Here is a 26,718-nt window from a genome sequence, read left to right on the forward strand (position 1 = left end):
ACTTAAAGCCCTGGATCCTCTCATTGACAGGGACTCTAATACTCATGAAATACCCGAAAGATCGCAATTTTTTTTCTCATTCACATTTCACCATTTTAAAATTGCCCTGTTTGACACATCTTGTGTGACTTATATACTCCCATGCTCTTCTATTGCCCCTTTTTTTTCAATAGACTCTGCGCAGGTTTAATTCCATGTGCGCTACAGTATGCACTATGCATTCTGACTCGTGAACACTGATGTCCTTACATTCCCCTGTAGCTCTGTGCCGCAAGATGTCTTCCGTGGCTTGTGGACCACAATCCCCTTTTATTGCCCTATAGCTCTGCACCACAGTATGTCTACTCTGTGATTTGCGGACTCCATGCCCTTATCTTACCTTACAGTCTGTGCCATAATATGTATTGTGTGACCTTTCATTATCGTATATTGTATTGTATGCACTCTCCTGCTAATGGATTCTGGTGCTGTAGCATTATCCTATATGACAATGTATGTATTACTATGACTCATGGACAGAAGGGCCCTTGTGTGAGGCTATATTTTACAATACGCATTAGACGACTCATTTACTTTAGTGCCGTTGTATGCCTCTGCATCCTACAGTGCAAGTATTCCGTCATTCAAGGACTCTAAAGTCCTCGTTTTACCCTATACACTACAGTATCTGCTCAATGACTCACTGCCTCTTATGCCTTTCATTACCCTATAGCTCTGTGCCACAGTATTCACTCTGTGAATGGAAGAGGTGTGGCGCCGCGGCTAGGGCGACTGACTCTGGAATCTGGGGATCACGGTTCAATCCCTGGCACCGGCGGCAGATTAGCTCAGCACCATGTGACTCTGGGCAATAGCTTGCTTAATCTTCCGGACGGCCTCCAGCGCCTAGAGACCCTTATGGATGAGTGTGCGCTTTACAAATGTGGATTATTATTATTACTGTTTGACAGTGACGCCCTTGCATTTCCCTATAGCTGTATTCCTCAGGATGCATTCTGCGACTCATGGACTCTGATGATTATAGTACTACCCTACAGCTCTGTGCCACAGTACGTACTTGTTAGAACCCTGTTCAGATGGCCATGGGGCAAGCAGGAGCCACTGGGCCCAACTGTGGGGGTTAAGGCCTTTTGCCCTGGATCTCCCAGGGCCAGACCAAATATGGATCCCGCGCAAGTGGACCAAGTACCCCCCCAGCAGTACACTCTCAGTGGTAGTGCGGGTCGAGCAGTCCAAGGCAACAGGAGAGGTAGATACATGGAGGTGAAAACAGGCTCACAGCTCAAAGTATGTTCAATAGCAGCAATAATTGGTGCTATGTAAAGCGCTCTGGTACCTGCTACCGGGTCAAGTTCGCTCTATATAAAACTCTAAAAAAAATAAAAAATGATTATCCGGTTAAATACTGTCTCATATGACAAAAGTAGTATTTATATATGAATATAAAGTGAAAGACGGCATTCACAAACAATACAGACAGTCCCCTGTTCACTTCTACTGATCTCTACACAGTATACTGCCGCCACCACATGCCTGCTGCTTAACTCCTGGCAAAGGCAGTAGCCTTTCACCACTATGAGTGTAGCGCTTTAGGCGACCCTCCCGGTGCAACAAGACCACAATCAGTGAGAGAGGCCTATGTCATGGCGCACACGCATGATCAGTGTTTGCCGATGACAACCAAAACCAGCACCAGGGATCCAGACATCATTGCAGCTGGGGCACTCGGCAAGGGAGCATATCCGTCACCATGCAAGGGACTTTTCTGTGCCAACAATACTCTGTGACTTGTCTCTGTGACTTACCTTATTGCTGTGTGCCACAATATGTTTTGTGTGACTCTTGGTCTCCACGCCCTTTCATTATCTTATATTCTCCTGTACATACTCTCCAGCTCATGGATTCTGATCCACTAGTCTTCTCCTGTGTAACAATGTATATTAATCCTATGACTCATGGATTAGGTGCCCTTGTATGAAGCTATATTTACAAATATTTTACAATATTGATTTCCATGACTGCTAAACTTTAGTGCCCTTGTATGCCCCAACATCCTACAGTATACACATTCTGTGTCTCAAGGACTTTAATACCCTTATTTTTACCCTATGCTACAGTATCTGCTCTATTACTCACTGACTCTGATTCCCATTTATTACCCTATATGCACTCAATGACTCAAGAACTGTGATGGATGCCCCTGCATTACACTATATGCTACAGAATGTACTCTGTGACTCATGCACTCTAATGACCTAGTATTACTCCATATGCTAAAGCATATACTGTATGACTCATGGGCTCTGAGGCCATTGTATTGTCCTATATACAAGATGTACTTCTTGACTCGTGAGCTCTGATGCTTTTGTATTGCCATATATGCTACAAAATTCATTCTTTGACCCATGGGTTCTGATACTCTTGTGTTGATTTAAAGCTATAGATTGTATTCTACTTCGCGTGGCCTCTGATGCCTTTGTATTATCTTATATGTCACAGGATGTATTCTTTATCTCATGGGCCTTGATGCCTTTTATCACCCTGTATGCTACAGCATGGCCCCCACAATGCTAAGGATGCCTGGCCTCCACCTTGGGGGTGCCCAGGAGTGGACGCCTCACAAGGAAAGCCAGGATGGGTTCCACAGCGGTATTCGTACAAGCGCCTTGAGACCCTTGCGGGTGAGTAGTGCGCTATACAAGTATCAATTTACATTTACAATTTACATGCTACAGAATGTATTCTATGACACAGGATCTCTTGATACCCACATATTATCCTTTGTGCCTCTGAATGTGTTCAGTGGCTCTGAGACTCTGATGTTCTTGTATTTCTCTATATGCCACAGAATATATTACGCGACTCGTGAGTCTGACACCCTTTAATACTCTAAATGCTAAATAATGTATTATATGACTTGTGGGCTTTCGTACCCTTGTAGTACCATAAGTGCTACAGCATGTAGTTAAATAAACAAGAAATATGATGCCCTCCTATTACTGTATATGGTACAGAATGTATTCTAAGGCCCTCGGATTCTGATGCCTGTCTAATACTATATATGCTACAAAATATACTCTGACACCCTTGTATGACTGTATGTGCTACAGAATGTACAGTGAGGCCTATGGACTCTGATGACCTTGTGTTACTCTATGTGATATAGGCTATATTTTATGACTAATGGCCCTTAAGGCCCATCATTACCTATACAGCACTGAATGTATTCTACGACTCGTGAGCTCTGATGCCTGTTAGTGTCCTATATGCTACAGAATGTATTCTATGACACTTGGGCTCTGATGCCTTTTATTACCCTATATGCTACAAAAGGTATTTCAAGGCTCCCATAACCTTGTATTTCTTTATATGTTACAGAATGTATTCTAAGACCCAAGGACTCTGATACCCTTGTATCACCCTATATGCTACAGCATGTATTCTATGACTCTTGGGCTCTGGTGCCTTTTATTTCCCTATATGCTACAAGTGGTGGTCTCAAACCTTTTCTGTCATAAGAGCTACTTATGTATAATGATAATCATCTTGAGTTACTACTATTACATCAAACAAGATTGCATTAGTGGCCACAATATCCAAGAGCACCATCTATGGTCACTTCAGTGCATCAGGCAAGGTTGGCACCAGTAATTTAAAAAACAATTCGCCAATATGGAATGCTTCCACATGGGTAATGCAATATAACCATAGCTGCAGTGCTCCTGTTGCCAGGGTAATATTAGTTGTAAGTCTCTTCAACTCAGCATGATTTATTACTCAAATATCACATTGAAATATATTGCATAGATTCAACCATTTTCTTTCTTACACCAGCTGATAAGTTCTGAAAACACACACATATTTGTCTTGAATACACACTTTTCAATTTCAGTCACATTTAGTAATTCAACCAAGCAACACATTCTCATTTAGTAGGCTGGGTTACAGAGAGGCAAGATACTGTACAGGTAACTGGAGAGCTACCAATAGCTTACGAGCTACTCATTGGAGAAGCCTGTGCTGCAGACAGCGGCGGTCGATGCAGGTAATCGCGGTGGGGCATGGCGGGAAGTCGACAGACAACAGAATAGGATTTATGTATTTTTCCCTATTCCGTCGTCTGTCGACTCCCCCCCTCCCGCCCCACCACGTTTACCTGCTGGAGCAGTGACTTGGCAACAGAGTGTACTCTGTGACTCCTGGGCTCCGTTGCCCTTTATTCCCTGAATTGATACAAAATATATTCCATGACTCATCGGTTCTGGTGCCCTTGTATTATACGATTTGTTAGAGAATGCACTCTATGACTCATGGGCTATGCAGTCATGGTTTGACTCCTTTTGTTTAGTACTCCACTTCCAGCCTCCCTCCATCATGGTAGTGCAGCGTTGCCTGCAAATATGTGGTTGAAACTATCCAAAAGTATAAATAAATAAATAAATAAATAAATAAATAAATAAATAAATAAATAAACAAGGAAATAAATAAGGGAATAAATAAATAATAGGGATCGTATATAAAATATCATCAAGTATTGTCATTCTAGCACCCTTGGCCAGTCTGCAGGACAAGCATTCGTGGTCCGTGCAGCTAAGAGCCCTGGGGCAGGGTGGGAGGGGACTACGACGGACGATGACAAGAGGAAAATTAACTAAATAATTTCCCTCGTCATCGTCCGGCAAACTCTACCCACCTCCCGTCCCCACCGCTCTTACCCGCATGGGTCGCAGCTTAGTACAAGGATAGCTGGCTACAGTGCCTCGCCATAAGGGTCAGACTGGGACAGAAAACATGCCCTGGCACCATAACAAAAGTGGGCCCCATTAGTGAATTAGAAACCTAAAAAGTGGCTCAGGTTTGCAAACCTGGTTAGTTTTTTACTTGGTAACAGCTTAACCGCGGCGCAAATTCTGCCGAGGTGCTGCGGTTTTATTGAGTGAGCGGGGCCACGTCGGCCAACGGACGTGCGCAGCACTACGGAGCTAGCGCTCGCGACGGCCGTTGGCCGACGGAAGCAAGGAAGGGGTTAATGCATGCTGTTATAGGTGTTTTACAAGCTGTAGAAGACTGCCTGCATTTAAGCTTGTTGCAGGCAATTTGTTTTAATATCAGGGAAATCAATAGTAGAAAATGTCCTGGCCAAAAAAGCACAAACAGCCAAAGCGTTCTACACACACATCTGGGAGGCCAACCCATTGGGCATTGCCTGATTGCCCTATAGGCCAGTCCGACCCTGCTCACCATCTAATCATATGCCAGCCTATGAGGGCAACACTCTCATTCTTATTTTACTGTAGGCTCACGTGCACAGGTAGAAGGAGAAAGACTAAGAGCTACTCACCCTGAGTTCGCGGTCCCTCATCTCGCCCAACCTGCTCACGAGCCAGCGGTACGATGGGTACGGACTCCTCCCCGACCAGCAGGTATTGGCTGACAGCCTAATGCACTGGGAGAACATTCAAGCCATCAGATTGTTCAACTGGCTAAAGAGACTAGACATTTTATACTGTACACCGTACCAGCCCAGAGGCAATCCGAAGCAGGCCCCCCACTAAAGATCAGTTACTGGCATTTGCTGTGTGCATTATAAATTAGAAACAGCAGCACAAGACTCACAGGTAGAAAAAGTTTCTAAGTTTGCATCTGAAATGGTCCCATTTTTCAACATACCCAAACTTCCTACATCCATCTGTTTGATCTCAAACAGCTCCTTATCTGAGCTCACTCAAGACATGCGCATTAGTCAGAGACCGACAAATTACAGCGGCAATTCTCTTTTTTTGGTTCAACTTTATAAACTTTTCACTGTCACCTAATAACTAACTTTGATGAGAATTGATGATGAGCAAAGAACATAACCTGTATTCTCTTTCTCCTGCTTAAGATTTATATTTTGTACTTTTTACATTTTTTATATATAGCATGTATCATCCGCGCATTGTTCATGGAGTTTATCCTACCAGTACATAAAAGCTGATTTGAGTGTGGATTGTGAAGAGGGGTTGCACTGTGGTAACGAATATGAATGTGGTTAGAACATGGACAGAGGAAGAGCCAATGATTGGAGGTTGTTTTTGAGGAATTTTTGGATGTGGGTAGCAATATGTGGTGTGGGTGGAAGGTGGTAGCATGTTTTTCTATAAACAGACTATAAGGCTTGGTGATATCTGTGGTGGGAGTGTATGTGTTTTGGGACCTGAGGGTGAGTTTTTGGTAAGGTAAGGGTGTGTAGCATTAAGGAATAGCTTTAATCAAAGTCAAAAGCAGGCATGGTTTGGATAAAGTGACAAGTGCCACGCCCCTTTTCTACATTGTGCCCTCACCTCCTGCCCCAGAAGTGATGCCATCCATGGATCGAGGGCTGGAGTCCCTCTGTGGAAATGACATCACCCATGGACTTGAACCTGGAAGTGACCTTACCATGAAAGCAAACTGGGAATTGGTATCACCCATGAACCCTGACCTAAAAGTAATTTTCTCATTGGACACTGGCCTGGAAGTTCAACCCCGGAAGTTACCTCAACCTTGAATTACTTGACAGTTCTGTTCTGCAAAAGGCTTGCCAGGAAATGACAATACATAAAATCACCCCAGTATTTTGATGCCAAATTGTCAAACAACACTCACCCTTCATCACGCCATGCAAAGCTTAGGACATAATGACCCCTCACTCAAGGTGCAAGGGAGTTAAACCAAACTAACCTCCAAGCAATGGGTAGGAAGCGATCTTGTAGGAAGTGACTCCATTGCCTGTATTCAAAGGGATCAAACCTCACCCTTTCCTCAATGAACCCCTTTATGCAGTGTCAAAAAAAGTTGTGGATCATAAAGTGACCCTAACATCCACTTAACCAGGAGTCCAAGTACAATACATCCTTCCGTGAAGAGTGCAGGAAGTGACAAAAGAAGCCAGACCCATTTTTAGAGTTGAGCGTAGATATCTCCTGGTTCAGTTTTTCTCACGCCCCGGCACAGGCTACTGGAAAGAGAAGCCGCCAAAGCTATGAAGGGATATAGGTACTTGGCCAAAATAGACACTCTAACTATTTCCATTGGTTGACCACCGACCCATCCACTAGCACCACTGGATGAGGACCTTAAAAGGCTGATGTATAGAGGAGAGAACTACACAGACTGTGGGTTTGAAGCCAGAGGTTAAAACATACGATCCCTTGGGACCTGGCAGAGTTGGCATCCCCTAGTAAGTGTGACCATGAAGGCGAGGGCTTGTGTAATCGCAACACATGAAATTGACAACATGGAATGTCTGGTTGGATTTGCAAAGGTTCCAGCCTCACTTGTGTGTGAAGATATGTTATTTTTAGAGCTGGTTCCTGATGTTGCTGTGTCTCAGGTACTGCAGACTCCAGCGATGGCTAATGAAGGTTATGTGCCAATGGACGTAAACAACTATCAAGAGGGAGCAGATATATTGGGGCAAGGATATCGGTTGTGAATATTTTACGAATGTGCAAACCCCGCAAACATCTCTCGGTGACCTCTGGAGATCCTGCGACTTCAGGGCACATAGTTGCTGATGGGGCTGGGTCTCTTCGAGGGGAGGCCTATGGAGTTCCCCTCCCATTTCTCACATACCACGCGGCACACCTGAGCCCAGACCCCACATCACCTCCATGCACCAGGCTCCCACATCCTGCAGTGAGCCACTACCTCCACATTCTATTCAGTGCCCTTCACAACACTGGATCTTCTCAGGCGCTTGCCCAGTGGTTTCACTGCAACCGGTTGTCTCCTCTCCTCTCCTCTCACACCTAGGCCCACTGGCATCGGCACCACTGTCAGGGCGTACATTGGAGGCCTGCACACAACTGTGACAAAACAGCAGCGCCCATGGTTTCTTCCAGTTCACACCGCCTCATCTTGACGTTGCCCGGCCCTTCTCCTCTGCACAGAATACCCCGCTCACCGCCACTGTCCAGGGTCTTCTATCTGATACGGGTCAACTACGCCCGCCACTGGCATCGGCACACTTGCCCTCTATGGTCTCAGACGCTCCACAATTAGACAACACATCACCATTGTCCACACCAGATAAGGTGGATAGGGTCCTGGCAGCTATTGATAAATTCAGAATTTCCATGGAGGCCAGATTTGGCTCCATGACTGCGGACATTAGTCTTCTGCGAGACAATCAACGCAAACTGGCGGACAAATTATCTGACGACGAAAAAACGCTTGCCATCCTCCAGCCCCTGGCAACAGACAACCTTACGGGGGAGGGCAGAATCCAATAAAATCATTATTTTTACAATACGGAATGCCTAATCCCTTCGCTGCATTTGTCGGCTAACGGCCGTCGCGAACACTACCTTCGTAGTGCTGCACACGTCCGTTGGCCGTCGCGGCCCACTCACTCCTCTAAACCGCCGCACCGCTGCGGAATTGCCGCCGCAGTTAAGTGGTACGGCTATTTTTGTGCTCTTGATCACATTTGTGCTAACTGTTTATATTGCGGGCGCATCTCCCTGCTGTGTCCTTGCTCATCTGTTCCAATTCTATAACTTTGTCGTACCAATTTGTTCTATGTAATCAACTGTATTCTCATGCCCATTTTGTATTACATGGATTTTACCTGTGTTGCATGTATTTCTGAATGTATGCCTCTTTTTTATTTCTAACTAATAAAAACTACTTGAACACATAAAAAATAAAAAAAGGATAGCTGAAATACACCATGCAACTCTGAAGTATCAGTAGGTGTGTGCCTGAGGCAGAGCAGCTGAGGTGTTAAAAGAGTAATGTCTGCTGTAAACATTTGAGAAAATACCTGGTTATCTGTCGTGGACGAACAATTACACCTGGATAAGTGTCAGATAGAGGGCTTATCATCAGCTGGATCAGAGCGCAACACATTTTAGAATCTTTGATGTCAGATTATTTGAGGATTAAGGACATTTACTCTCTGGGAGACAGATGAACAAAAGGCTGAATACACAAGAGACCTCTGTTTACACATCATTGGCAGAGACAGCCACAGCCTGTAGTATACTAATAGTAATATAGCCTGAAAAATAGCAAACACTGTGACTGTCGGCATGCTTTTTTCTTTCTTACATAAATAAACTCATCATAGCTCAAAAAAATCTCTTTCACTTTATGGGTTGCAGGTTCTAGTTACGTGGATTAGCCATTGTTAAGGAAGATTTATCAGGATAAGAGTTAAAGCACATTTTAGAAAAGCTAGGAGTGAGAACAGGTCTGATCAGAGACTTTTGAGGAAGGAGTAGCTATTTGGAGAAGATGTGTACTCGCCTCACAAGCCCACTGGGATGCTGTTTTAAACAAAAGTAAAGTGGCAGAGAGTTTTCACTATGTATGGGTAGGGGCCCAGTTACTTTTCAAAATGGTGCAAAGCATAGTATCGGAGTAAAGTATGCAATGACTGCCATACACCTTTGCAGAGGCCCTAAAAGACAGGACCAGCCACCACGTCACAGCTGTCTTTCAGTCCACATTTAGCAGAGACGGAACATCTCTAAAACTGCAAGAGGATGCTGGCAGAGAATTTTTAAACAAACGTTTTCAGAAAGAAAACAACATTCAATTCATCATTTTATTACATACACCAAGATGAGAATTACAGCTTTGGAGTAATGTAACCAAACTCTGAACTTGAGATATTTCAGGCAAGTACAGGGTGCCAAAGAGAGGCGTGAAGGGGAGTGTTACTGAGAGCCAGTGCAAGGTGAAGAGGAAACGTAAAAGGTTAGTGCAGGATGTAAAGGAGGTGGTTAAAGAAAGCCCGTGCAGAGGGTGAAGGTGAACAGCAACTGACAACCACCGCAGGGTGTAAATAGAAGAAAGGCTACTGCGAGCTGGTGCATGGGGTGAGGGAGTGGGCCTACTGAAAGACACATCAAGGTGGAGAGAAGATGGATTGCTGAGAGATAGTGGAGCGTGAAGAGAAGAGGGTTACTGATGGCCAGGGCCACTGGAATTATGGAGCAGGGGAGGACCAAATTATGCACCAGGGTTAAGTAAATTATACGGCAAAAAAGGCAAATTATGTGGCTTTATGCGGCACCTTTTATAATAGTATTACTTCATAATTTTTAAACTTGACAACACTGTCTGGGCATTGGTTGCACCTCATTAGTACCGGTTTAATACCCAAATATAGCAATAAGCGAAAAAAAGAGGACCAGTGCAGCTTTACACTGTGCAACACATGTTGCAGTGATTTATGTAACTTTCGAACCTTTTGAGCTAGAAACAATTTTTTTTGTTAAAATATGCATATTATGTGGCAGATGATAGATTAAGCGGCAGATCTACAATAATGCAAACATCGCCACAGTCACATAATTCCAGTGCCCCTACTGTGCAGGAAGGTGTCCCTTCCTGCACATAAACAATTGCTCCTGCAGCACATGCCCCGAAGCAAAATGGCGCTAAGCTGCCTGCATTGGCCCAAGGCAATTTCTTTAGCCGATGCGAAAATGCAGGGATGTGCTATATTTTTGTAAATGCGGCACATCCCTACTTTTTGAAACTGACGGAGCACAGAGTTACCGATTTTGGCTAAACACCACACCCCGCCAGTTTCTTGTACATATGCCCCAGAGAGTTGTTTCAGCAAAACTAACTGGGCACCACACATCAATCAAATATGTTTACACTGTTCTGATTGGATACTCGGTAGCAATCACAATATCCGTAAGAAACCTCCACCACCCAGAGAGGTCCGAACATCACAAACACCAGAAATGTTGGCTATGGAAGGAGCCTTTATTGTTTCTACCTACTGCATAGATTTTGGCTGTTTTTTTTAAAAAAATCTGCTTTTTCAGGTGGACTAAAAGAAGATGTGATTCTTCGGGTAATCTTGTCCACTGTCACATAATATAAAATGACAGAAAGTAGAATGTGATATGAAGGAGTCAGCAGGGAGCAAGTTGCAGCATAATCAGGAAGGTGATAGATTACACACTTTATCCCAGTAAAGTAGTACTACTTACTTACTTCAAAATATCATTCACAAACCTACGAGTGGCATCTCGATCTCCATCGCTCCTATATTTTCTATGGAGACATCTCCATTCAAAGGAGACTATTTACAAAGGCAAATTTACACTTGTAAATGTACTCCTGTGTAAATCTATTCCTACACCTAGGTGTAAATCTACACTTTTGTCCTTATCACCATTTCTGAGCGTTGAATGGACTTACATGACGTCATTCCCTTTGGTTTAGAGGATACAGTCATCTAGAACTGAGTTTATGAGTGTAAAGTTACAACTAGACCTTTTTTACATATATACGCTTCCGTAGTTGATATCTTCCTATGGGAAAGCATAGGAAAATGATTAAAGATTCTTTTTCAAAGGAGACTATTTACAAAGGCAAATTTACACTTGTAAATGTACTCCTGTGTAAATCCATTCCTACTCCTAGGTGTAAATCTACACTTTTGTCCTTATCACCATTTCTAAGCGTTGAATGGACTTACATGATGTCACTCCCTATGGTTTAGAGGATACAGCCATCTAGAACTGAGTTTATGAGTGTAAAGTTACAACTAGACCTTTTCACATATACGCTTCCGTGGTTGATATCCCCCTATGGGAAAGTATAGGAAAAATTATTAAAGATTATTATTCTTTAACATAATTATAAAAATATGCTAATGTAATCTATAAATGTAAAATTATTGATAATACTTATCATTAAATAGAAGTAATGAAGTAAAATGTTAAACCACATTAACTAGTTTACTGTGTCTTAAATATTTAAAATATATGTATTTCTTTTATAAATAAAATTTCTTAAACAATAATTTAAAAAAGTTCCAAGCAAGATTAACATGTTTGTTTGTATTTCATATGTATTGAAAATTCTTAAAGTTAAGTGTTGAATTTATTTCAATTATTTTTAATTTTTTAACAAACGTTTAGCAGTTTAATTTGATTTCATGTTTTAATTCAGTTTTATCATGCTGATAATAAAATGATTGCTGAATATTTATATATAATTTATAACATAAAAAAGCTTTTTAACATTTAATAAATTGTATTGATTTTACATTACTTCCTAGGGTGTCTTATTTTAAGTCCCTGCCTTCATTATTTTCTACAGGAGTGTGTTGCAGTACCTGTAAAAACCATGGGTTAGATGTAGGTAATTCCCATTTACAGACATTTAAATACCGAATTTTACCGAATCGGTATTTAAGAGTCTGTAAATGGGAAGGGGGCAGATGTAGGTAATTCCGAATTTAGGAATACCGAATCTGTAAGATTCGGTATTGTATTTACCGATTCGGTAAATACCGAATCGGTATTGCCCATTGATTCCTATGGGCCTTGAAGCCCATAGGAATCAATGGGAAATACTGATTCGGTATTTACCGAATCGATAAATACCTAATCCTGCAAGGGTGCAGGGGGTGTCACTTTGACACCCTCTAGCACCCCAAGTACAGGCTTGTGTGACATGTGGCACACATACATGCCCTAAGGGCATGTCTGTGTGTCACATAGCACAGGTGTGCCTGCACAGATGGGCATGCACACCTGAATTCGGTATTTTACCACACAATAGGATTGTGTGGTAGAATACCGACTCTTAAGGGCCTGTGGCACTCTTAGGAGTGTCAGCTACAAATGGATTTACCGATTCGGTAAATATACCGATTCGGTATTTTACCGAATTGGTAAAATTACAGAATCGGTAAAATTACAGATTCGGTAGGCCCCCTACATCTGGAAAGCCTAATACAGGTCGGAAATGGCCGAAATCGGCCGTTTCCGACCGGTATTAGGGCTCCTACATCAGGCCCCATGTGTATGGTTTGACTTACTCTAATGCTGGGCTGGAGTGTATTTACTACCGTTTTGCCACATGTGGCTTGTAGTACCCAAGAAAAACCTCCAATCCACCGACCTTGCCCTGGCCGAAATCCCTTGCATCCGCAGAGCCAGAACAGGTGGAAGAGCCTTCTCCTACATCGTAGCCAAGACCTGGAACACGCTCCCGCTCAACATAAGACGCACCACCTCCCTTAACATCTTCAGGAAGACACTCAAGACCTGGCTCTTCGACTGAACAGAGCTGCTTACCCCTCAGCGCCTTGAGACCCTCATGGGTGAGTAGCGCGCTTACAATTCCCCTGATTGCTTGATTGATTGATTGATTGATTAGTCACTGTAGAGGTGTATATTGTAAATAACAATATGCTTACTCTTTTGAGGTGGTTTGTAGTAGCCCTTCCCTCCTTTCCTTACTTTTTCCTAAAACCCTTTCAATTTGTAGTAGATAGCCCCCATTTTCCCACCATTTTCTCTGGTCCCTCCCACATTTACTACTAAGTAGTGCACTTATATAGTAGAGATCTCCCCATTAAGAAGATAAGCTAGGAGGACATTTCAACTCTTAGGTTTGTGATACATTATGGAGTTTGTGAATCTCGACCCTCTTGACACAACAGAATATTACAAGTCTTGATAAAGATGGTTTAAACTTATGTATCCATCGAAACGCGTTGACGCTTCGTCTAAGTACAATTCAAGAATCCAGCACTTGTATTAACACACAGATTTGATTGTTGTAGAATACGTAGTGCATATATAGGATACTGAATGTACAATCTGTATTGAACAATGTATATGTTTTTACATGTTTCTGTCTGTTTTTCCAATTATGCAGGTCATAATTGACAATGTTTTAACTTGTGGTTATTATTTTGTGTATTAGGACACTTGCTTTTATTGCTATACATATTGTATTTTTATTCTCATGCTTATGAATTCATTTATGTAATAAAATATTCTACATCTTTTTATACACAGTTGTACATGAAGTATTGTTATTGTTATTGTGTTAGAACAGTGAATTTGTATCAAGGGGAGATTGTTTCTTTAGTTTGTGAATCTGGCCCACTGTGTTATTCTTAACCACTCATTTGCTGTAAAAAGATAAATGATTTCCCCTTAAGTAATTGGGAGCACCCTATCCATCTTGCACCTCATAGCAGTGTTATAGCCAGTGTGCACTGGGTCCTCATATAAGCAAGGACAATGGATCTTCTAGCCACTGTTCAGTAACATAATAAAGCCATAATTGATTCAAATTAGCCCTCACACTCCTGGGTCCTGGTGCCACTGCACGTTGCAAACCTTATGTTAGGGTGATCAGATCTTGAGAACCAAACACCGGGACATTTGAGAAAAATAGAAAAGGGACTACACTGTTTCATCCACGGGAATGGTTCAGAATGACAGCTGTCATCAACATAGGATCACAGAAGACCCATTAAGAAAGTAAATAAAATGTAATTTCTACAACCAAAATCATACCTAATAATTATATTTCTTACTTATAACAGTTACACCCAAAAAAGCGCCTCTCACTGTTTTCAGTCAACATCCTCTAAAAACCAGGACATGAGCCAAAATTGCCGAAATCTGCCGGGACAGCTGGTGGAAAACCGGGACTGTCCCAGCAAATCAGGGCATCTGGTCACCCTACCTTATGTACAAGGCAGTGTTAAAGGCAGCGTTAAGCCACGTTAAGTGGCTTAACGCTGCCTTGGCTTGTACAAAAGGCTCAGCCCCTATCGCCACTACAACCAGCCGTGGTCGGTAGTGGGATGACCTGCAGGGCGGTGATGTGGGGAGGCGGAGGGGCAGGGTGGGGGGTGGTAATGTATGGATTAAGGCGTTTTACAGGTAAGTAAACATAAAAAAAAAAAATGATGCAGTGTGCGCAATGAAATTCGTTTTATTTATTTATATGTTTGCTTACCTGTAAAACTCCGTAATCCATACATTACTACCCCCCCCCCCCCCCCCCCCACCCTGCCCCTCCCCTCCCCACGTCACCGCCCTGCAGGACTTCCCACCACCGACCGCGGCTGACTACAACGCCGGTAAAAGTGACATTGTGGTGGCAATAGGGGATTGTACATATGCCCCTCAGTGTTGGAGGCCTGTTTCTAGCATCTTTGCTAAATCCACGGACGATGCTTCTCACGTAATGAACGGAATGTATGCGATCACGTGACTGTCGCGCGCCGCTATGATGCTGCCTTTCATTCTTTTTTCGGCCACATCGGAGCTATTTATGGAGAGTTTTTTCTGTTTTTTCGCCACTTGTGACATGCTGCTCCTAGCCCCGGGGCCTCCTCCTTCATTGCTCCCTAGCCCCAGGGTCGTGCCCATGTGACAGCGTGACAAAAGGCCTGCCATTGACGAGCCTACGCGAGCCGGGGGCGTGCTTACACTTCCGGTACCATGATCATGCAGAGACCTAGCAAGAATTCGAAGCATGCTTTCCGTTCTGAAGGAAGCCCCTCGTTTCAAAGCCAGGTCCCCTTGCTGAGGTCTGCTGCCACTGGGGGCATATTCCGCTTTTTCAAGCCTGCGTCTCGTTTTGAGCCCTAAACTAAACCTTTTAGAGGCACACTGCTCCGTTGAAGCATGTTTTTCTGCCTGTTTTTTTCCACATATTGAAACCTTTTTTACGCAGGCTCCTTGTTTCGAGCCAGGTTCTTTTTCATGGAGCCTCATTCTTTTCCACAGCATATTGGGGCTGCGTCTGCGTCACTTTTAATCTGAGAAAAAGTGACGCATCGGCTGCGCAAAGGGCTTGAAAATGAACCCCTCTGTTTTCAGTTTGTGATGCACCATGGACGTCAATTCTCCAAGATGCCAGGGGTTCCAGAAGTGACATCATATGCCCTTTCATACTCACTTTCACTCACACACACTTATACATCCACACAAACACTCTCAGATAAACACACTCACCTGCGAGCATGCACACAAAATACATTTAAAATCATGGGGCATATTTAAAAGAACTGACGCATCTCTGCATATTGGCAGAGATGCGTGACACATCTATTGGCGCAAAGGCAACGCATTGCTGGAGTCGTGTCGCAAGCACGGCGCAACTGCAGCAATGCTTCGGATTGCCTATTTCAATTTCCATTATGCTTCGACACTGAAGCAGGCGTAAGGTTTTGATGCAGTGGCGTCGTAAAAGTAACTTAACTTAGTGAAATCTTGTACATTCACTGCGTCACTTTTACAAGGCTTTCTTGCGTGGGAACGCCCACCCTGCATACATTATACCTGACGCAGGTATAATATGACGCAGGGCTTTCCAACATGACGCATCTCCTTAGATGCATCATGTTGTAAACGTGTCGCAACGTGACGCATTGTTTATGACGCCGCTGCGTCACAAAAGTGACGCAGGGTGGCGTAAAGGTGTCGCAAGGGGCTTGTAAATCTGCCCCCATGTATTTACTTACCCCAGCTGAAAGGGAATGTCACATTCCAGCTAATTGTACTCTATTTTTATCATACACTAATAGTGAATAGTGTAATATTATTTACTATGAATGTAATAAAAACATTTACAGAAAACAAGAAGAGTGGAGCCCCAAAGAACATCCATAAGTAAGAGCTGCCCCTGTGTTTCCTGGCACTGATTTTGCTAACTCTGGTGTCAGGGGTCACAAAGGCAGTGCCAGGGGTCACAAGGGGCAAGCCAGGGATCGCGACCGCGACCCCCTGAAGGACGTCCATGAGGCGCACCCCTCTTTTGAAGCTTGCTCCTCTTTCCAGGCATGCCCTCGTTTTGAGTTCTAAGGTGCTGTTTGAGGCCTGTTCCACTGTTGAGGCCTGTTCCACTGTTGAGGCCTGTTCCACTGTTGAGGCGTGTGTCTCTATTTGAGGTATCATCTTCTTTTTGAGGTCTGCTCCTCTTTCTCAGGCTTGCTCTTCCATTGAATCCTGGCTCTCTGTTGAAGCATGTGTCCCTGTTTGAGGCTGTTGGGTTGGAACTGTCCCCTGCCAAAAGTAAAAGTGTGTCCCCTGGCCTGTGAACCCGAACTGCATGTACCTGTAATCCTGGTGTTTGATTTTTGGTCATGCCACACACTATCCCTGTGTGCACGTGTTGACCAAGGCCTGGTATTTAACAATGCTGGGTCTGCACCCTCTTCTGATCTGGGAGGTTTGCACCAAGCGCACCGCCATCGTGACAGAGAACTACCATCCTCTCGTGCGTGCAGTTCAGACGTGGCACCATTGTGTGACAGGCCTTTTTACCTGTGAGACATGGATGTGTGCTTTCAGGCCCATTCATAGAAAGTTTTGCTGCTCATAGTGAAGGCAGAATCCGGAACGCTAGCATCCTGTGCATTGTATTTGCTTGTGTGCTAGTGCTCTGCACTAGTGATCCAGGCAGTACTTTATTTGTAATAGAAAGAGTGCGGTTGCCCAAAGCTCTGCTCAGAAGCCTGTGGCTGGTGCAATTAAATGTCCATAGGCCCAATACCAAGGCTGCATGGTCTTGAACCCCCCTCAGGTCTATGTAATCTACTGCCAGCCACTCCCTGCGCCGTTATCTAAATATTGCAGGTTTCTGTTTTCTCCCTTTATGACGGCTTTCCCACCTTTCCCTCCCTCCTTTTCCCCCCTGTGCTTGTTTTCCCCTTTTTTGCTCTCCGTAAATAACTGATAAGTAAAAATAAGTGCTGATCCCCAGAAATTAGTGTCGGTGGCTCCCACCACCAACCACCATCTCAAATTAAGCACTGGATACAGGCCTGCGGGTTCGATTTTGAAAGCCCACAGCCTGGAACAGAGTAGAAGATGGAGGAGAAGGTGCTATCCCCAGGCAGCATAAGTATATTGCTAGCATCTCCTAGCTGGAAGGGAATACACAAGGCGCTATAGTGAGGAAAGAGGAGACAGGCTTTATTTCATGTGCCAGGGTCCTTCCTGATACATTAAGCTGTAAATGCTTCTGGCAGCAGCTGTCGTTCGGTAGATAGCAGGTTGTGCAGGGTGAGGCCTGCACGGTCTGGTGCTAGGGAAAGTAGTCATTGGAAGCGGCACAGATTCTTGTCTCTCTTTCTGATCTCAGTAGGCAGGGATTGTAAAAGCTGGGTGCAGCCTTCTCACAGCTCTTTGTACTTCTTTGGTAGGCACTCTACCTGTAGACTCTCCTGCTGGGCAGAGCTTCATTGCAGACAAAGGCCAGTTCTGGAAGGTGGTCTGGCCGGACACATGAAAGGGGAACTGACCCAAACTTTTTCCAAGAAAGCAGACCTGGAATACAAATCCTCTGTCTACAAAATTAGCATAAAGATGGAAGCCCCATTGGTGTTTGTTGTTGTGGTCTCTTCTACCAAGGAGCGGGTACTCCGCAGAGTACACAGGGACCACTAAGCAGCCAAGGGTCGGTGTCGCACTGACAGCCAACCCGCCAGAGGCGAGGGAACATTGCCCGGAGTCTGATGTGAAGAAGGAATTACTGGACAGTCCTAGATGCCTGCGAGTGAGTGAAGGAAGTGCCAACTCTGCAGGAAGACCTGATTTTGGAATGGAATGCCTCAACTGAGCCTGGCATTGGGTCTCTCCTACAGTGACTCGCTCAGCAGCTATGCCGAATGAATCAAGGTTCTGCCGGACTGGGCAGTGCAATCTTCATTATTTATCCCCCTCTTAGCTACCAAAGCACCTGAAGCCGTGTACCAGAGTGGTAGGCCAGACTGAAGCTGGTATAAGTGCTTGCTCATGGCCATATACCCCACAAGTGAACTGCAAGACTGTGGCATTGCCAAAGTGTGACTTTGGGTCAAGACTAGTCCTGAAAACCAAGTGGTTAGAGAGTTGTCCCTGGGGTACTTTGAGAAGAATCGTGGTAGTCACCACATACCACTGTGCGATGAAGATAGCGCCCAGTGACTGCTGCGCTGAAGAACACCTGGACGTGCTGTCGTTGCGCTCAAAAAGAAGCACCAAGGGGCAGATTTACAAGCCCCTTGTGCCACTTTTGCGTCACTTTTCAAATGTTAAAAGTGACGCAAAAGTGGTGCAAGGGGCTTGTAAATCTGCCCCGAAGTATTTACCGGTGTGCCGGAGTTACCTGCGCTGTGAACAGAGCTCTATTGCTAGCCATTCGTAAGAAGGCCATCAACAGAAGCCTCCGTTCCTGCTGCGACTCTCCGAGCGATGCTCTGCACATCCAGATGCCGCAAAGCTCACTCGAAGACTGCTGGATGCTGCCAGGAACCTCCCTGCTACCCCTGGTTCCCACGGCAGCATGTAGGCTGAACGAGACCTGGCACTGCTCCTACGAACTGGGTGAGAGACTAACCAAGCAGGGAGGGAGCATGAGCTTCACCCATAGGCCGTACCTCAAACACTAGACCTGCAGGAGAACCCACAGAAAGAGGGAGCCCATGAGGGACAGGTGGAGGGATAGCTGAGCTAGCTGGAAATCACCACTACAAACATACAGACATACAACTGCAAATCTTGCAGCTTTGCATCATTGTATGTGTAGTAAAATTGTATGGTTAATATTAAGCATGGGCGAATTTTGCTGATCTCGCGTTCGCGAATTTTGCGGATTTGCGAACTCGCAATCCGCAAAATCCGCGAATTCCCGCGAATTTGCGGATTTTTTTTTTTTTGTGTTCGCCCGTGTTTCTGCCAGTTCGCGAGGGTTTTTACAATTTCGCAATTTGCGAACTTACCTGTCGGGTCGCAAGTTTTGCGAACTTGTTGTTTCTACGTGTCCAGCCTGTTTGGGACACTCTTCTTCATCACTGCCACTCTCTGTCACCACTGCCACTCTCTGACTACTCATGCCACCCTCTGGCCCACCCATGCCACCCTCTGTTTCATCACCACACCCTCTGGTTGTCCAGTGTACATTATTTTCGGCAAAGCAAAGCACACCTTCCCTGCCTCAAGTGACCTGAATTAATTTGGGGCTGATTAATGTGTCACTGAATATTTTTTTAGCTGGCACCTGCTTCCTTAGTGCGCCCTGATTAGTGATCTTTTGCACTTGCTAAGTGCTTTCATTGTTGCAAAATTAGTTACAACACCTGCCCTGCCCCAACTGACAATAATGAATTAGGGGCTGATTAATGGATTTTAACTTCCAGCCTGGCTCCTGCTTGTCTCCCTTAGCTGTAATTCAGGACCTTTGTGGCATATGTGTAACTATTCTGAGGTTCAGAGCAGGGTCACATGATAGTTGCAACTGGCAACTGAACTCTGGAGGGGCCCCTCAGGAAGCACTACAGGAAATGGCTACTAATGATGAGCCTGAACTTTTGAACCTGGCAAGTAGTTTCAGTTTTGCTAAGATCGTATTTCTGCAATTTAGCACTTATTCGCGGGGCGCGAAGTTGTACTGGGAAGCCGCGAACTCACGCGAACAGTGCGAGCAGTGCGAGCAAAATCCGCTGCTCGCGGATTTGCGGATTTTGTGGGAGATTCGCGAATCTCGCGGATTGCGGATTTCCCGAAAATCCGCGAGCGAAACGGATTTTCCGCCCATACCTAGTTAATATGTAATAAAGTGCTTATCTTTTATCCAAAGAGAAGCACAGGGCTGGACATTGATCTTATTGCAAGTGTGGAAAGGGTTGTACTTGGCCCAGTTTGCACAGCCATAGTAGGACAGGTCCTTGGACAGCAGGGGTAAAAGGCTTCAACCCCCGCTCTTGTGGCCTGGTAGCCTCTACATGGCCCGTGGCCTCTGACAGAGGCGAACCCCACTTTTTGAAGCATGCTCGGCTTCTATAAGCATGCTGTTCGTTTTTAAAGAGCCCGCTTCTTCTTTTTAGGACCAAGTCCTGTTTCAAAGCATGCTTTTCTGTCTGAGGCGTGCTTCTATTTTTGATGCCTGCTTCTCTTTTTCAGGCATGCTGCTTGTTTTGAGTCCTCCTCCTCTTTCTGAAGACCAGCACATGGACAGTCCTGAGTGTAAAAAACTGACAGGAGCCCTTTTCTTTGTACAGGAGCCTCAGGATGAGGCTAAAGTGACATTTTGTGGATTCTGAAAACAGGGAGTAATAGGCAGAAATAATTTATTGGCACTTTTAAACTAAGAAAAGTTACCAAATCTAATTTCTACAAGGCTTACACTCTTTATGAAAATATGATGTACGAATAAATTGTATTTTACGTGATGAATATGTAAATTGAACTTTAAGACGATTGAAAAATATAGGGTAAAAGGGAAGAAGTCAGGAGGGAGCTGAATAGGCAGTATCAGTAACTGGGAAGAAGGGAGTTCTACAGGAGTGGGTGCTACAGATCAGGTTTGAGGTGCCCGTACAGACCTTCCTAGGTCTCAGTTTTCCACTAGCAGAGGTTGTAAAGATCTCATTTGAGGTACATTGGTAGTGTTCTGTCTGTGGTTTGGTTTAGGAACAGCGGGTGTTGCTATGGAACAGAATTAAGGTGCATTATGATGCTTGGAGTGGAATTGAGGTGTATTAATGAGATGTGTGCGGGATAAGTAACAAGCCATTCTAAACCCTCCCTCTGACTCTTCCCTCTCCACCTCCCATTTACTCATCCCCTCCACCTCTCTTTTACTCATCCCAAGCCTCCTCATACTGCTATGAGCTCCAAAACAAAAAAACACAAAAACAAAAAAAATCTAAATCCTTCCCTTCTATCCCTCCAATATCCTTTTCAATCCAAATAACAGACCTACATGTCCACCACTCACATTACATTGATATTTCACTATACTAATTCACCACTAATCCTTTATGGGTTCCAGAGTAGAGTGCTACTCGCGCCAAAAAAGCACTTCAACACCCCATTTGGTGTAGCAAGCGCTAAATAAATGCAAACATTTTCCCCTCTTCTATCTCTATCCTTCTCAATCGAAATAACTGACAAACATATCCACTGCTCAAATTACTTTCATATTTTCACTATACAAATGCACCACTAATCCTTTATGGGTTCCGGAGTAACGTGTTACTCGCCGAAAAAGTGCTTTAACTCTTTGTCAGGGATAGTAAGCGCTATATAAATGCAATTACGTGGCCTTACGGCTAGAGCGGTCAACCGCGTAGCTGGGGAACCGAGTTCGAGTCTCGGCAACGAAACTCAACATCCTGTGATTCTGGGTAAATCACGTAATCTCCCCGTGCCTAACAAAAATTAATGTGTCCATCTGTAACTGAACTGTTGCTCTTGTAAAGTGCTGTGATACCCAATGTCTCGGGTCTACTTTGTGCTATATAAACCTCAAATAAATTACAATACAATAACAGTGGGTATTGCAAATCTCGACTGGTGTGTTTTAGCAGAGCTGTGTGAGGGCTGCAGAACTAGGGTGTAGAAGGTGTTAAGACCTGACTTGGAGAACATGACCTAATAAGACCATTCTTTTAATATATACACACTTCCTCAAAATTAAAGGAACAAAGACGTCGAGTGTGCAACTACAGCAAAAGAAAACAAAGAAAGTTGTATTAATATAATGCATATAGCACTTTAGCTTTTAGTCACTGGAGAGTGCTGAACCCCGGTCGGGAGAGCACACGGCCAGAACACTCAAAACATCCTTTTTTTTACAAAATGTATCTTTTGGGGTCCCAGCTAGACCTTCGTTACCCGAAATACCACTTTCATGTATTATAGATTAAACTAAATAACGGGAGAGCTGGAGGCGACTGACTCCGGAATCTGGGGACCACGTTTCGATCCCGGGGCCGGCGGCAGGTTAGCCCAGCACCATATGACTCTGGGCAATAGCTTGCTTAATCTTCCCGACGACCCCCAGCACCTAGAGACCCTTACGGGTGATTGTGCGCTTTACAAATGTGGATTAATATTATTTCCCAAAGGGACATTTTTTTAGATTTGACTTTAAAAGTGATGGATGAGAGACCTCGAACCATTATGAATCACTGGTTGCTGGTCTGGGCACTAGCTGGTGCATCTTTTAGCTTGTCTTGAACTTACAGTCGGAAACCAACTATTAAATAGGTAGTACTCTACATAAAAGCTCTCTGTGCAGGAACACAGGCCGCCTAGACCCCATTCAGCTATTTTTGGGAGACATCAGTGAGGAACAGCACAGCGACCTGAGGGTTGACACCGGGGCATTACCGGTGCCACTTGGGGTGACTCAGCAGAGTCTGCAGGATGGAAATGGGTGAATCAATCTACCCACTGGGGAGAAACTCTCATTGGGCCCATCAGACCATTGCATCCTCAGACCCTTCATCCCTCCACCCCTCCCTGTATGGAGGGAAACCCTCACTGGACCTGCAGATCGCCACAAGTTCAGAACCCCCTCCAACTCCTTTTAGTGGGGAGAAACCCTCATTGGCCCCAGCAGACCACCATGACTTCAGAACCCCCCCTCAACATCCTTATAGCAGCTGAACCGATGGAGTACGCGGCGATAAAGCAGAATTAGGATAAATCAGGCGCGCTATGCCTCACCTCCCAAATTGCCCTTTTAGGACCCTCTTTACACCTGACATTCTAGAATACCCTATTAGGGCCTCAATCTTGCCACACCCTACCTCCCCTCCCAGAATACCCCATACTGGCTTGAACGCATACCTAAGGTAGGATGGCCGTCCGTAAATTTCATGGACCGCCCGTTATTTTGGTGTCAAGTCCATTGTCTGTTATAAATCTTTTTACGGATGCCTTTTATCTGTAATTCTGGGTTTTGCAGGGATCTGTGATGCCCACTGCGAGAAGCCTCAAGAGTTTTAGAGCACTCAGTGTTGAAGGCCAGCTCATATTTCTATGAAGTGAAGAAGCTTCAATAGCCCCTCTCAGGCCTCCCAAAGACTGTCCATTAGCCCCATTGTCCTTCTGCCTGTGGCCGATTCTCTCATACAGAATGACAATGGGCCATGCTGCAGTTACAGCATGTGGTGTGTCTGTGCCTTCATTGGCCTAGGGCATGTCATTCTGCTTTTGTTGGGGGTCCAGTGCCACTGAAACAGGAGCCATGCTTTGGGGTTCTGGGTGTGTTACATTTTGAAATATCTAACAGGACTAATGGCAAAGACTTCTGAGTTGTTTGGCTGCCTGTAATTATAAGGCCATCATAAAAATGCCAATGTAACTCTGGTGATTCATGTATCTCCTTGAGAGATATTTGAGCTTTGACTAATCCCAGTTTTGACTCATCATAAAGTAAAGCAGAGGGATAATGTGCCTCTTGCAAAGCACAAAGTGTAACATGCAGCTCAGAGAATTGTTTTTATGTGGATAGTTCAGTGGGTTCCTTTGGGTAATGGGAATTATGCACTTCTGTGGCCGCAGTTTTTTTTCTCATAATTGTTGATTTTCTGCATTTGCCATATACCACATTATATCTGTTGTGTAATCAACAGATTTTAGCAAAACAAAATATTGTTTCTAGCTCAAATGGATCAAAAGTTACTAAAAAAGCGACAAGATGTGTTTACGCACAGTGGAAGGCCCTTCACAGAGGTTAAATGGTCATCTTTCTATTTCTTATTTATGTATGTAATTGTTAAGCTGGTTCTGATGAATTGAAATCTTTGCTCAGACAGTATTACCAAGTATTAAAATGAAAAAATAATGAAGTAATATGGCAACATTTGTGCCGCATTATGCTGAATAATATGGCATTACGTGTTGTAATTTAGTCAACCCTGCCGCATAATTCCAGTGGCCCTGCATATATTGCCTACCAGTATGAATAGCATGTAACTCCTACACCTTGCAGCCCTCATTGTCTTAAGTAACATTTCCTCTACTTTGATTTACACACTTATATGAGTCATTGTGTCTGAATAATATGTGTGTGATGTAAAGCACTCTTGACACCTTACATTGGGAAGAGTAGCACTATAAAAGAAATTAAATACACATTGGAGAGGATATTTGGAGAGATGAGGGTCACTGTGGACTGGTGTTACTGAGGGAATCCTTGGAGAAGGAGGTCTTTGGGGTGGGGTGGTGGCACAAACAAAGATTATCCCACTTGGTGCAGCCAGCAGTAAAGCTGGCACTGCCAGGGGCGTAGCTATCATTCCTGCAACCTGTGCATTGCCCCAGGCCCTAAGACAAAAGCATTTCAGCAGATTATTGTGGAATGGACTGGTAGTAAGGCATAGTCTATGAACCGAGAGATTTAATTTTATAATATTCCCTATTTCTGTACAGTTTTTATTTCAACATTTTTAGTTAATGGAGAATGAAGAGCACAATTAGATATGTCTAACATAACGTGGCCGTAGTGCACTAATCCTACAATCTTCTAGTGCCACAATGTAACCTGCCAGACAAGCGCCTCGTGCTGCAGCCTTGGATGCATTTCTCCCTCATTATTTAAAAAATAGCGTTTTCTAAACAAATAGTGAATTTATGTCTGTCTGTATATTTTATTCCTAAAGCATGGCCCTAGCCAAAAGGCTACAGAAGTTTGTACAAGGTCCAAGACAGAATTTATGTCTGCACGCCTGCGCCAAATCATTGAGGAGCACATTCGCTATCATTTTATGCAACAAGCGCAGCGAATGAAGTTGCTGCGTGAAACGGAAAGAGCAGACAGCCCCATATTTTCAAAGATATGGAGCAATTCTGCTCTCTTCTAGTACTGTTGCACTTGTGGCTGCCTCGCGCCAAAACATTGTAATCAGGTAAGTCGTTTGAGCAGGCAGAGAAAACTATCCCTTGAGGCCTGTTCCTCTTTGCATGTGTGCTACAGAATGCAGCACACATGCAATGAGGACGTTACAAGGAGAAATAAAGATATTTCTCCTTATTACTCCAGCTTCGGAAGGGCACACCATTTTGCCGTAAACCCATCCATACAAGTCTTTGTAAATATTGGTTTACATCAAAATACATGGGTGGTGCCAAGCTCAACATCGTGATGGCCTCACGGTAGCTCGGCTCCACCGGCCTCTCTGCCCAAACTCGACTATCCTGTCACACATCCTGCCCAAAAAGGATAACAATTTATATACGAAGTTCTGCTGACACTTACCATCCATCCTGGTGGATCCGGCGCTCAGTGGGTCCGCAGCGGCGTCCTCCCAGGAAGTGCGGCCTCCTTGGGGTGGAGACCGGGGCCTCGCCTTCAGCGAGTTGCCGGCGAGACGATGTCGGCGGCGGCCTCGGGTGGAGGAGTGGGGCCGGCCGGAAGATGCCGATGTGCGAAGAGCCCAGAGGCAACTGAACGCGCCTGGGACTACCGTCCGGTGTTCCAGAGGTGAGGTGCGGCAAGTTGTGTGTGGGGGACGCCGTTTTGGTGGCTCCCCCCTTTGTTGCCTTGTCCGGCCATTCCGGACTTCATCGCTTGGTGGCGGAGAGTGATTCCAGCGGAGCTGTGGCGCTGGCGGATCCCCCTCTTTTGGTGGTTCTCATTTCTGCACCGCGGGTGCTGTTTGTGCGCTTGAAGGGGATCCCGCGGGGGCCCTGCTGGTGAGCCCACCCCTGGAGTTGGTTTCGAAGGGACGGCGCTGTATTCGCAAAATGGCGGCTGATGCCATATCCTGTGGAACGCCCCGGGATGCCGATTCCTTGCCTCTGTACTATGCTGGGGCCTGCACTGGTGAGCGCGAACCCACGATTGGCGACGTCCTACAAGCGCTGAAGATTTGGCAACTGACCTTGGCCCAGGATTCTTGTGTACAAGACAATGTGATGACCGCTATTGCTCCCGGGTCGTCCCTTGGGGACGCGGATGGGCCCGAGGTGGTCGCTGATTGTTCCCCGCTTTCTGGTGGGGGTAGCGATGTTCCGATACGTAAGCGGGAGGAACTGCTGGGGATCATTGACACTGGTATACATGACTGCCGTAAACAGCTTTTGCATTGCCATCGGCGGAGGAGGTCCCATGGGTTGCTTCCATTGACCGTCCAGCGGCTTCTCCACGGCCTTTTCTCATCGCTTTGTTTTATGCCCACTACATCGACGT

At 44.9% G+C, this 26,718-nt stretch overlaps 1 protein-coding gene across 1 annotated transcript in view; it reads right to left on the reverse strand.

Annotated features, from left to right (window-relative positions):
- RGS19 (regulator of G protein signaling 19) overlaps positions 1-26,718 on the reverse strand; it is a 284,177-nt gene that overhangs the window by 194,158 nt on the left and 63,301 nt on the right. The window contains exon 2 of the mRNA XM_086932792.1: positions 5,342-5,446. Within this exon, the coding sequence (XP_086788918.1) occupies positions 5,342-5,446 (105 nt within the window). The remainder of the gene's footprint in view (positions 1-5,341; positions 5,447-26,718) is intronic.

The sequence above is a fragment of the Lissotriton vulgaris genome, chromosome 7 (genome assembly GCF_964263255.1).
Source record: "Lissotriton vulgaris chromosome 7, aLisVul1.2, whole genome shotgun sequence".
In the NCBI taxonomy this organism is placed as follows: Eukaryota; Metazoa; Chordata; class Amphibia; order Caudata; family Salamandridae; genus Lissotriton; species Lissotriton vulgaris.